Source organism: Alosa alosa, chromosome 19 (assembly GCF_017589495.1).
Source record: "Alosa alosa isolate M-15738 ecotype Scorff River chromosome 19, AALO_Geno_1.1, whole genome shotgun sequence".
Classification (NCBI taxonomy): domain Eukaryota; kingdom Metazoa; phylum Chordata; class Actinopteri; order Clupeiformes; family Clupeidae; genus Alosa; species Alosa alosa.
In genome coordinates this window covers 6627064-6639563 of record NC_063207.1, presented here as the reverse complement: position 1 = coordinate 6639563, position 12500 = coordinate 6627064, and the positions used below count along the sequence as shown (strand labels likewise).

At 46.7% G+C, this 12500-nt stretch overlaps 1 protein-coding gene across 1 annotated transcript in view; it reads right to left on the bottom strand.

Annotated features, from left to right (window-relative positions):
• Window positions 1–11723, bottom strand: part of LOC125284019 (histone-lysine N-methyltransferase SMYD3-like) — a 27275-nt gene extending 15552 nt beyond the window's left edge. Inside the window, exons 1-3 of the mRNA XM_048227700.1 lie at window positions 11514–11723; window positions 10850–10937; window positions 10138–10312 (exon numbers count right to left, since the gene is read on the bottom strand). Coding sequence (XP_048083657.1) covers window positions 10138–10312; window positions 10850–10928 — 254 coding nt within the window. The 5' untranslated portion in view covers window positions 10929–10937; window positions 11514–11723. The remainder of the gene's footprint in view (window positions 1–10137; window positions 10313–10849; window positions 10938–11513) is intronic.
• Between the last annotated feature and the right edge of the window lie 777 nt (window positions 11724–12500).

Below are 12500 nucleotides of genomic sequence, written 5' to 3'. Positions count from 1 at the left end.
AGGCTCTTTTTATAGCAGCACAGACATTAATGGCTTAAAAAAAAGTGTATTTATTTTAACATAGCAAAGTTGCCCCCTAGGGTCATGCAAGCTAATGACCATGAGAATGAAACAAACGTTTGTTGGACAAAGACCTTAAACCACTCCAGACAGACCCATGACACTCCCAATACAGAACGCCAATGTTTCTCATGATGAAACATGACCCAATAAACCTAAGTGGGCTGTGTGTCTGTGAAATTGAAATTAAAATTAAAATGTAGCATGTTTCATGGCAACTTGTGAATCAGACACAGACACAGCAGGAGTCCAGCTTCTTGCTTTAAACTGCTCAATGGAATATTTGGCAAACACCCTGGCAGCATCTCTCCAAACACTTGTAAAGAACCAGAGAGCCCTGAGGTCTGAAAGCACAGCAGGAATTTGTTGACATTTTTTCAGAGCTGATTACAGAGCACAGACTCACAGCACTGATAACAGAACTGCAGAACAACAGAGAGACTGAAGTTCATGAAATGATATGGCCAGTCAACTTTCACTCTGAACACAATATTGGAAGAATTCCTAAAAAAAAAAGTTTCTGTTTTTGCACGGTGCGACTGGGAAATGGCATTATAAAAACATGAGGACCTTAAACTGGAATATAAACCCCTTTTCCCCTCCTCTGCCCCCCTGCCTCCCAATCCCTGCTTCCCCAGGTGTGTCTCGGAGACCAGGTGAGCTCCATCTGGACCCTGCAGCCCCCATTGGACACACAGGGCTGCTGTTTGCATGCAGAGCATAAACACAGGAGCACGCTACCAGCAGGCCAAGAGAACGCCCTCTGCTCAGACCACAAACACATCAGCACGACACCAGCGGGGTTTAGGAATACACACATACACACACACACACACACGCGCACACACACGCACACACACACACACACACACACACACACACACACACACACACACCTGTACACGCACACACACACACACATACACACACACACACACACACACACACACACACACAGTCATACACACATGCATGTGCACAGGCACACACCTGCACAGATATGCACACACACACACGAATGCATGCATGCACGCACGCACGCGCGCGCACACACACACACACACACACACACACACACACACACACACTCATACACGCACACACACACACACACACACAGAGACACTCATACACACACACATACATACACACACACACACACAGGCACACACACACACAGATATGCACACACACACACAGACATGCACACACGCCAAAGTACACATGGCACACACACACACACACACACACACACTGCCTAAAGAACACCCTGGTCTAGCACGGATTACTGGGAGCCAGTGGAGCGGAGGACAAACTCCATCACGCAAGAGAGAGCCTGTCGCTCAGCTCACAGGAGGAACAAGACAAGAACAAACTCCATCACACAGCAGCCAACCCACTGGTGATCAGGTCATCACCGAACACTGCAATGAAAAACAAAAATGGTAGAAAGCAAAAGGAACTCTCTCCCGCTTGCTGTTGCTCGTTACAGAGGAATAAAATCCATTTCAGTTCTTTTCATTTCAGATAATTCAACCTACACTTATTATTTTCACTCATGTTAAAATTGCAGTATAAACACACAAACGACAGGAATGCCTTAGAACATAACTACAAACACACTCTATTATGGTAAACACCTTAACACCTTAACACTCTCAACACACACACACACGCACGCACACACACACACACATGCAGGCACACACACACACACACACAGCTATCCCAGTGAACCCTGTAAGTGGGTCGCAGGTCCCCAGTTGGTGGTTGTAAAGAGGTGAGTAGGACTGAGTAGCTCCACGGACCCCCTACCTTGTTCCTCCTCTAATGGATTATGCAGATCACACAATTGTTTTCTCTTCCATGATTGTCTTTTACGATTGACCATGTCAGACTAGGCGATCACAGAAACATCAATTCTTGCCGCGTCTTGGTCGGGAGATTGGTCACATTACAAGATCATGTAGCCTATGTTAGCCTACTCGTGGCGTGTCGTCAATCATACTGTCAGTGTCAGTACGGGAGTCGTAGGAGATTCCCCAAAAATTCTAACATGCTAGACTTTTGGTCGTGGAGTCATGGAACGTTACAGACTATAAATCACAGGTCGTTGAATGTCATTACCAGATGCGTTCCTCCTTCGGCGTCGTTCCCGACTTTTCATATTTGGGCATGACATAGGCCATAAGGTACCTCTCCTCTCCTCTCTCTCTTCTACAGCACATCACCTCTCTCTTCCTCTCCTCTCCTCTCATCTTCTCTCCTCCTATCTTCTACATCTAATCTGGGGGCAGCCGTGGCCTACTGGTTAGCTCTTCAGACTTGTAACCGGAGGGTTGCCGGTTCGAACCCCGACAGTAGACACGGCTGAAGTGCCCTTGAACAAGGCACCTAACCCCTCACTGCTCCCCAGAGCGCCGCTGTTGTTGCAGGCAGCTCACTGCGCCGGGATTAGTGTGTGCTTCACCTCACTGTGTGTTCACTGTGTGCTGAGTGTGTTTCACTAATTTACGGATTGGGATAAATGCAGAGACCAAATGTCCCTCACGGGATCAAAAGAGTATATATACTTATACTATCACTTTTCTCTCCTCTCCTCTCACATGTGGACAGCACATCTCCTCTCCTGTCCTCTCCTCTTCTCTCCTCTCTCTCCTTTCTACATTTCATCTCTTTTCCTCTCTTCTCCTCTCTGGATGTAGACAGCACCTCTCCTCTCTTCTACAGCACCCCTTCTGTCCTCTCCTCTCCGGATGTAGACAGCACCTCTCCTCTCCTCTCCTCTCTGGATGTAGACCGCACCTCTCCTTCCCTCTCCTTTTCTACAGCACCTGGATGTAGACAGCACCTCCTCTCTCTCTCCCTCCTGGATGTAGACAGCACCTCTCCTTCTCCTCTCTGGATGTAGACAGCACCTCTCTGGATGTAGACAGCACCTCCTTCCTTCCTCCTCCTCTCTCCTCTCTGGATGTAGACCGCACCTCTCCTCTCCTCTCCTCTCTGGATGTAGACAGCACCTCTTCTCTCCTCTCCTCTCTGGATGTAGACAGCACCTCTTCTCTCCTCTGGATGAGATCAGCAGCCATGACAGCAAGGTGGCCCCATTCCTCTCCACTGCACTAACGGCCTAATGGCCCACATTTACATACTAATTACACAGCAGCTCGTCTGGGCTTTAGTGGAACACACACACACACACACACACACACACACACACACACACACACACACCATCATGAGAGATGAACTTTACCCTTTCTTAAAAATAAACACCAATAGACACATATGCATATGAAAACTAATGCACACACACATCCAGGTGTCCACATGTCGATGCACGCAGACACAAACAAATATTGGGACATAAATACATACAATACAACACACACACACACACACACACACACACACACACACACACACACACACACACACTGTTCACTTTCCAAAACAGGTAGTATTTATCATCACTATCACTAGAACATATAATCCAAAACAGGACTAGTTTGTTAACATCAGTGCTAATAATTTGAAGGGGAAACTGCAAAACTTCACATAGTGACATAACAATTACAAACTCTGCGCGTATATGCTCATATTTCACTGTGACTTCAGGCATAGGAGGCAGCTAAACCAGAGGCGCTAATGAGCGACTGCACACAGTCACAGACACTAAGCCCCTGTTTTAATGCATTGTTAATGAGCTGCTGTATTAGCCACTCTGCTATTTATACTGCTGTTAGCCTACGTTAACGGTGCTAACACGTGTGCTAATGCTAATGCGTGATCCCTGCAGACTCAGAGCAGAGCAGCAGGTAAGGAGGAAGCTGTGGAGTTTCTCCTGTGCAGCACAGAGTGAGAGAGAGAGAGAAAGAGAAAGTCAGAGAGAAAGGTAGAGAAAGAGAGAGAGAGAGAGAGAGAGAGAGCGAGAGAGAGAGAGAGAGAGAGAGGAGAAAGTCAGAGAGAAAGGTAGAAAGAGAGAGGCCCATGGTGAATTAACTGGGTCAGATCGACAGGAATATCAAATAACCAGTGCAGGCCAGGCGTACATGAAGCACAATCAGGAAGGCATACACATAAATAAGGGCTTTAAAAAAAGAAGGATAACCAGCATACACTAGGTACAGGAAGGCATACACATAAATAAGGGCTTTAAAAAAAGAAGGATAACCAGCAGAGTGGAGCTGAGTGCTGGACAGAGGCTGAAGTCCCTTAAATACCCCTCACGTGAAGCAACATCTGAGTCATGCACTCTTTACCAGACATGTGCACGTTTTCGCTGAAACCTTTGATTTTTAACTTCAGAGCAAATGGAAGCATTTAATTTAAATAGACACCATAACATCCTCCATGTGTGCTTTCAACAAAAAAGTTTTGCATGCAGATACCACGCAATGTTGATTCCGATTTAGATTACTAAAGAAACAGCTGGATGTTTTCCTCCAAACCTGTTACCACAGTAACATCTGTAATCACATCTGCATCTGGGGCTGGGTCCTATTGTCTGAGACAAGTTTGAAGTGGCACCAGCGCTTGTTTAATTATTTCAACTGAAGAACTACTGTACATCGACAAAAAGATGTAAGAAGCCAAATCAGATAAGCACATCAAGGAACACAGGCACTTTTTTTGGTTACTGTATTATGTAGCTGAATCTTTTATCTTTACCTTTTCCACAAAACAAAGACATGTTAATTAACTCAGGCTCGGATGCCAACATAGACCTTAGCTGCTGTACTGTACCTTAACTGGTTCTGCACAGAAGAGAGTCTGGCAAATTAGAAGCTGGTTGGTTTAAACACCCATCTAAAGCCCTCCACAGCAGTTAAAACTGCCTAGAGTTAGCTAGCTATCAACCCACAGAGCACAGCTCTGTCAGATGCAAATGTCAGAGCGACTACAGAAAGAAAATAAGTAATTTGCAACAATGTTTACTAGTGACTGGGCTCAAATCAAGCATACAAAGCTACAATTGTTAATTAAAATAAAATGTGGTGATAATTAACCAATTAGTCAACACATAGCACATTTAATTCTATAAGTTGTCACTCCCTTCGCAATTAGTTCTCCTGAGGAGAAGCTGGAGTTTAAATTTTAATTACAAGATTAAAGGAGAAGTTCAAAGTATAGCACTATGCACTCCCCATACATGAGTAATGAGTAGCCACGCTATTGATTTAATTATCAGATGAATGATCGTCACCGGAGATCTGAGAAGCTGCACTAATTAATGCTTTTGCATAAATTGAGCCGTAAAGCAATTAAACCAATTTCACAACTTTAGCCCTGATGCGTAATCTGATTATTTTTAGTCTAAACTGCATGTAAATAAATAAATGCCAATGTATAGTTAACTGGCAACAGCCTAGGGCAACTAATAGATAAATAAATAGTTTTAAATATGCAAAATATTCTACTTCCTGGCAAGTACTTGGAATGGCATTATCATAAATGCAAAGGCCTGTTTGGCTTCCATCACGCTGGGGTTTCAGTAGAGAGAGACAGAGAGACAGAGAGAGAGAGAGAGAGAGAGAGAGAGAGAGAGAGAGAGAGAGTGTGTAGGGGAGGGTGTTGTAGCTCTCGCTCTGATGTGAAGGATCTGTTATAGGCTTGTCAGGTGGCTGTTCTTGCTTTAAGCGCAGTTGATATCACTTTCAAACCCCCCCCTTGAAGACAAGCAGATGAGAGGTTTGGGGGGTCGCGTGTGTGAGTGTGTGGTGTGTGAGTGTGTGAGTGTGTGGTGGTGTGTGTGTGTGTGTGTGTGTGTGTGTGTGTGTGTGTGTGTGTGTGTGTGTGTGTGTGTGTGTGTGTGTGTGTGCCGTTAGAAGCGGGGGGACCACTCGTACTAATTGCCTCGGCAGGAGGAGCCTAGCCCCACTCCAGTGTAAGTGAAGCCAATTCCAGAAATAATTGGGCGAGCCGATCGAGGCTGTTATTAACCACGCAGTGTCCGCACGACACGGAGCTCTGGGAGAAGGGACGGTAATGGAACCCTGTCCAGCCTCGTTTAGACCCTGCTGCTTGGACTGACACTTGAATAAAGGCTGTGAAATGTGTTTTCAGCATCACATTAAACAGGCAGGAACACTGGGGCGCCGCAGGGCCTGAGACTGCAGCATGGGCAAGAAAGCGTGGTGATGGGAAACCTGCGCGCTTGCAGGGGGTTAGGAGCATGTTACAGGTACATAAAGAGATGGGGGAGAGAGAGAGAGAGGGAGAGAGAGAGAGAGAGAGGGAGAGACGAGAGAGAGAGAGAGAGAGAGAGAGAGAGAGAGAGAGAGAGAGAGAGAGGAGAGACGAGAGAGAGAGAGAGAGAGAGAGAGAGAGAGAGAGAGAGAGAGAGAGAGAGAGAGAGAGAGAGAGAGAGAGGGAGAGAGAGAGAGAGAGAGAGAGAGAGAGAGAGAGAGAGAGAGAGAGAGAGAGAGAGAGAGAGAGAGAGAGAGAGGGAGAGGAAGAGAGAGAGAGAGAGAGAGAGAGAGAGAGAACTGACTGCACTTTGCTGCAGGGAGAGCAGAGGCAGGTGATCCATCATTAGCTAGGCTGGGATCAGAGACTGGAACACCGCCGGCCAAGATCTGGAATGCACCAGTCGGATCCACAGTGGCTCAGGGCTAGAACTACAATCAGGGCTAGAACCACTGCAGATCGGTTTAGAACCAGGCCAGGTCAGGGCTAGAACCGCAGCGGATCAGGCTAGAACCACTGTGGATCAGGCTAGAACCACTGTGGATCAAACTAGAACCAAGGCTAGAACCACTGTGGATCAGACTAGAACCACTGTGGATCAGGCTAGAACCAAGGCTAGAACCACTGTGGATCAGACTAGAACCACTGAGAATCAGGCTAAAACCACTGTGGATCAGGCTAGAACCACTGGGGATCAGGCTAGAACCACTGTGGATCAGGCTAGAACCACTGCGGATCAGGCTAGAACCACTGCAGATCAGGCTAGAACCACTGTGGATCAGGCTAGAGCTGGAGCAGATTGGGGCTGCTTTGGAGCAGCACAGTCTCCTTTGGACTTCAGAGACACATCTGGAAGAGACACTAGAATGCTCAGTGAAACGCGTGACGACCACTGCAGGGCTCTATTTATGTGTCCCATAATGAATGACATCGGGGTATGAAGACACTGTATATGTGTATGATTGCAAAAGAAAAGGGTGAGAGAAAAGAAGAAAGCGTGTTTGTGCATTCTTTGTCTTCCATGACGCTGCAGGGAGGGCGTGTGTTTACGTTCTCCTGACAGTAAGCCACTGCTGTCGCCGCGTGGAGTTCGTCCTCTCAGTTTCCACCGTTCGCTTCCACAGAGCCGTTGAGCTTCCCCCGCACCGCAAATTGACATGTGCTGAAGCTCGCAGTCAATAATCTCTTTGTGTCTCTTCGCCCCAAGGTACGGTTTATTCTGGGTGCTGTGGGAAAGGGCCCTTTAGGAAGGGCTTTGCTACACGCCACATAGTCCATCCCTCCCACAAGAAAGGAGCGCCAGCGGATAGAATGGAGAGCAAAGGGAAACCCGAGAGGCTAGAATGTGGGAGTGTGGGGAGCATCCTCTCTGGAATCCTCTCCAGCACGCACACACACACACACACACACACACACACACAGACACAGACACAGACACAGACACACAGACACACACACACACACACACACACACACACAGACACAGACACAGACACAGACACAGACACACACACACAGCCATGTCACTGAGAGAGCAAGGACAGAGAGCAGTGAGAGTCCTCTAGCCAGGGAATACCCATACAAACTTTTGGCAAATTTGGGATTTGCTCTGCAGGTCCGTCTGGACAAGAGGCCATTGAAGCCCATTTCCAATGTCGAGCTGAGTAAACAACTGCGTTTAAAACCTTCGTTTACACTTCTGAAATGATTTGGTAAGAGTTTAATGCACCAATTTAAGTTTCATTTCACTGCTAATTACACCCCTGCTGAAAGTCGTAAGTCAATGAACCTTTTCCAGACCCACTCTGAATTTACAAGGATTTGGTGTCAACGAGGCTAGGACTCCTCCACAGTTCTCTCTCTTTCTCTCCCTCTCTCTGTGGTGGCGACCACACTTCAGTTGTAACTCCAAAGAATCCAACCCACACCCACAGCCTTTTTCAGCTGGGAACAGATTGCCCTTGACTTCTATTTACCACAGCCTCTTCCAAGGCCAGGCAGATATGAGTGGGCCCCGTGAACTATGATTTCACTCAAACACATTCAAACAGATGAAGGAATGTTCTAGATCTGTGATGAAGCAAGCCTGTGTTGGTATAACAAATGTGAGTTATCTTGCTGTAGTGCTGTAATGGTTCATCTGTGCCAATAACACAATAGAGGAGGTGACTAATACTCTTATTGCATCTACATTCATGGCATCCAGGTAAAAAGTTCTGTATGTGCAGGCGTGTAGAGCACAAACAAACTCTCCAAAAAAACTGGCACAATAGTCGGCCATAGGCTTCTATTTTAAAGTTTTCTTTCTGTAAGAGAAACTATGGAGCTTTCTCTTTGAATTTGACTTGGCTTTGAGTTTGGCTTTAAGCCTTAAAACGGCTAATTATCATCATCATTACTTTAATAACACATATCATCCTCACACTGCCTCTCTGTAAACCTGGGCAGGTGTCTAAGCAGGTGTGGCTGACGCAGCATCCTGTGAAATCGCAGGAGGAAAACAGACATGCTACACGATGCTCCGTCACCTCTCCTTTATGCGACACACACATACACACACACACACACACACACACACACACACACACACACACACACCTCCTGGTGAGATCTGGATACCAACACACACACACACACACACACACACACTTCCTCCTGGTGAGATCTGGGTTCTGTTGAATAGTAGGCTCACTCAGAAGTGAGGGATTAAGCTAGCCTGCGCAAGGTGTTACAGTGTGATCTATTCTTAAAGCGGAGCTCTGAAAGTGTTAAACATGTATTAAGGAGGAGGCTTTGGGACACAGAGAAGACAGGAGTGTGTTTTCAGGTAGGTAGATGTGTTTCTCTCATGGTGTAAGCCAACGCATAAAACCCGATGAATGACTTCATAACGGAAGTCTACATGTGATGTGCTATATTTGGAGAAAAAACTAATGAAAAGATAATGGAAGTGAAGAGAATAACAAGAATAAAAAGATATCAAATTATAACAAAAAGATATTCTTATATCACAATATAACAAAAAGAAAGAGAAGCAAGAAAAAGAGGACAGAAGAGTGAAATGGAGAAGAGAGGAGAAGAGAGAATGATAGAATAAAAGAAGGGGGAAGAGAGAGGAGGATAGAAGAGAAGAGGAGAAGAGAAGAGGGGAAAGGAGAGGAGGACAGAAGAGAAGAAGAGAAGAGAAGAGGGGAAAGGAGAGGAGGATAGAAGAGAAGAGGAGAAGAGAAGAGGGGAAAGGAGAGGAGGATAGAAGAGAAGAGGAGAAGAGAAGAGGAGAAGAGAAGAGGGGAAGAGAAGAGAAGAAGGGGGAAGAGAAAGGGGAAAGAAGAGGAGGATAGAAGAGAAGAAGGGGGAAGAGAGGAAGGAGGACCAGCAGGGTGAAGAGGACCGTAGAGGTAAATCGAGTAGAGAGGAGGAGGAGGAGGAGAAGGGTAGGACAGGAGAGGACATGAGAGAAGAGAAGAGAGGAGAGGACAGGAGAAGAGAGGAGAGGACAGGAGAAGAGAGGAGAGGACAGGAGAGAAGAGAGGAGAGGAGAAGAGAGGAGAGGACAGGAGAAGAGAGGAGAGGACAGGGAGAGAAGAGAGGAGAGGACAGGAGAAGAGAGGAGAGGACAGGAGAAGAGAGGAGAGGACAGGAGAGAAGAGAGGAGAGGACAGGAGAAGAGAGGAGAGGACAGGAGAAGAGAGGAGAGGACAGGAGAGAAGAGAGGAGAGGACAGGAGAAGAGAGGAGAGGACAGGAGAGAAGAGAGGAGAGGACAGGAGAAGAGAGGAGAGGACAGGAGAGAAGAGGAGAGAACAGAGAAGAGGACAGGAAAGGAGAGAGGAGAGAAGAGAGGAGAGGAGGATATCACTAGAGAAGAGAAGTGGAAGTCCAGGCTGACCTGTATGGCTGGAGGGTCCTGGTGCCAAACTGCAGGGCCGTGTCGTACTGGCCCAGACTGATGCAGGCGTCCAGCAGCAGGTCCAGCAGCTGCAGCAGGTAGACGTTGGTGTCTGGGACAGCACCTGAGTGTCCATCCACCAGGGCCTGGCCCACACTCAACAACTCAGTCCACTCTGGAGGAAGAGCCGTTAAGGAAGTCTGGAGGAGGAGGAGGAGGAGGAGGAGGAGGAACACAGAACCAAAGAGAGAGGAAAAGAGAACGGACGCAGCAGACACTAACAGGTTAGTGTGGAGGGGAAAAACAGAGCACTGGGAAGTAGAACAGGCCAGGGTTGAACAGAGCGGAGGAGAATATCACGGGGCCAGAACACAGCAGAACCAAAGAGAAGAAGACAGAAGAACCAAAGAGAAGAATATAGCAGAACCAAAGAGAAGAACACAGAAGAACCAAAGAGAAGAATATAGCAGAACCAAAGAGAAGAACACAACAGAACCAAAGAGAAGAACACAGCTGAACAGAACTAGAACAAAACTAGTCCAATGGAGCAGAACAGCACAGAATGGAGCAGAACTGAGAGGCAGAGTGCACTGGGGAAGCAGGCCTGGTGTCCGCCAACACGTATGAAGGTACTTGTGCAATGCCCCGACAATCAATACAAAAACCCCTCCAACAAACCCCATTATCTGGGCACTGTCTTGGGCAAGGATACTCTGCTCCAACTGCAGGCGCTCCAGATAGGGTAGGGCCTCTTTCAGCTTCCTCCAGACCTTCTCGGCTCCAGCCAACATATCAGCATCCTGGTCACACACAGGAGAAACACTCCGAATATTCAACCTTACACTAAAGACATCCAGCATCTCACCGATGACATTTATCTTTAAACTGAAGGCGTTTAACGTCATAGAAAAGGCATTTAACCTTACAGCAGACATTCAACATTAACACCAGAGGCATTAACCATCACATGAAGGACATTCAATATTTAAGACATTTAGAATATCAAAGGTATCTCACATTACACTGACAGCATTTTAACATTACATCAAAGGCATTTTACATCACACCAAAGACATTTAGGAGAGGCAGAGAGAGATGGAGAGATGGAGAGATGGAGAAGAACATGGTAAAAAGAAGAGAAAGAGAAAATAAAGAGAGAGAGGAGACTGAACTGCAAATGGAGATAGAGGTCGATAAGGAGATCAAGAAGGAAAAGGCAACTAGGATTGAGAGCAAAGAAATGCTTATTACATTAACATACTCCGAAATAAACTCAATACACACGTTGAGTTTCATCATTTAGTCAACACCATTTCAGTAAAGGAGCAGAGACAGATCAAATAGCTTGGAGGCTCAATTCCAAAAACAGCACAGACATTTTTTCACGGCCTTTGCAAAAGTAAATCCATATTTCTGGTGCTGACATTCTGCTCTTGAGAGGAGGGAAAGCCATCAGGTGCACTGACAGGCCGAGAGATCAGCGTGGTGAAACACCTTCCTCATCTCACTGAAGGGAAGCAAAGCAGGAAAAGCATCCCATAGATCACGCTCCGCTCCGCTCCACTGATGCCTGGCAACCACTCAACATTCTAGAACGTTCAGCTCCACTTGGAGACGTAATCATTGCCAAATGAGCACATCTACATTACAAACAGAGAGGACAACGAAGGAGAGGCAGAAATGAGAGAGAGAGAGAGAAAGAAAGAGAGAAGAGAGAGAGAGAGAGAGAGAGAGAGAGAGAGAGAGAGAGAGAGAGAGAAGGGAAGGAAAAGGGTATAAAAGAGAGGGGGAAGGGAAGAGAACAGAAAAAGGAAGAGAAGTAAGATTGAAAGATTGTGCCCTGCCAGGGGACTGCAGATGTAAATCAGCCTAAGGCTAACTCTGGTACAATGCATCAAATGGCAACATTTATGTGTAAAATGTAAAATTGTACATGGTCCCTAATAAATAAAACAAATAAAAAAATAAAATAAAAAAGAAACGAGGGAGAGAGAAAGAGAGGGGAAACACATATATATAGAGAGAGAAAGAGAGAGAAAGAGGGAGAGAGCGAGGGAGAGAGAGAGATAGAGCTGGGAAGAGTGCCATGGCTGCTTTCAGCCGAGGTTTTAATTTAGCACATCACCAGACAGGCGTTTCATTGAGCCCAGACGAGCCGCCATGCTTCTCACCGCTCCCCTCGCCACGAAACAGACAACACCGCTCGTCCTCACTGCAGTATTTAGAAGGAGCCGCCACACCACGCCGCACCATGGTACCCGCACCACACCAAACCACGTCGCATCACACCGCATCACACCTGGCAAAGTTTCATGCCAGGGAAGTTAGTGGAGCTGTCCCTGAAAGACAGCTGACAGCAGGTC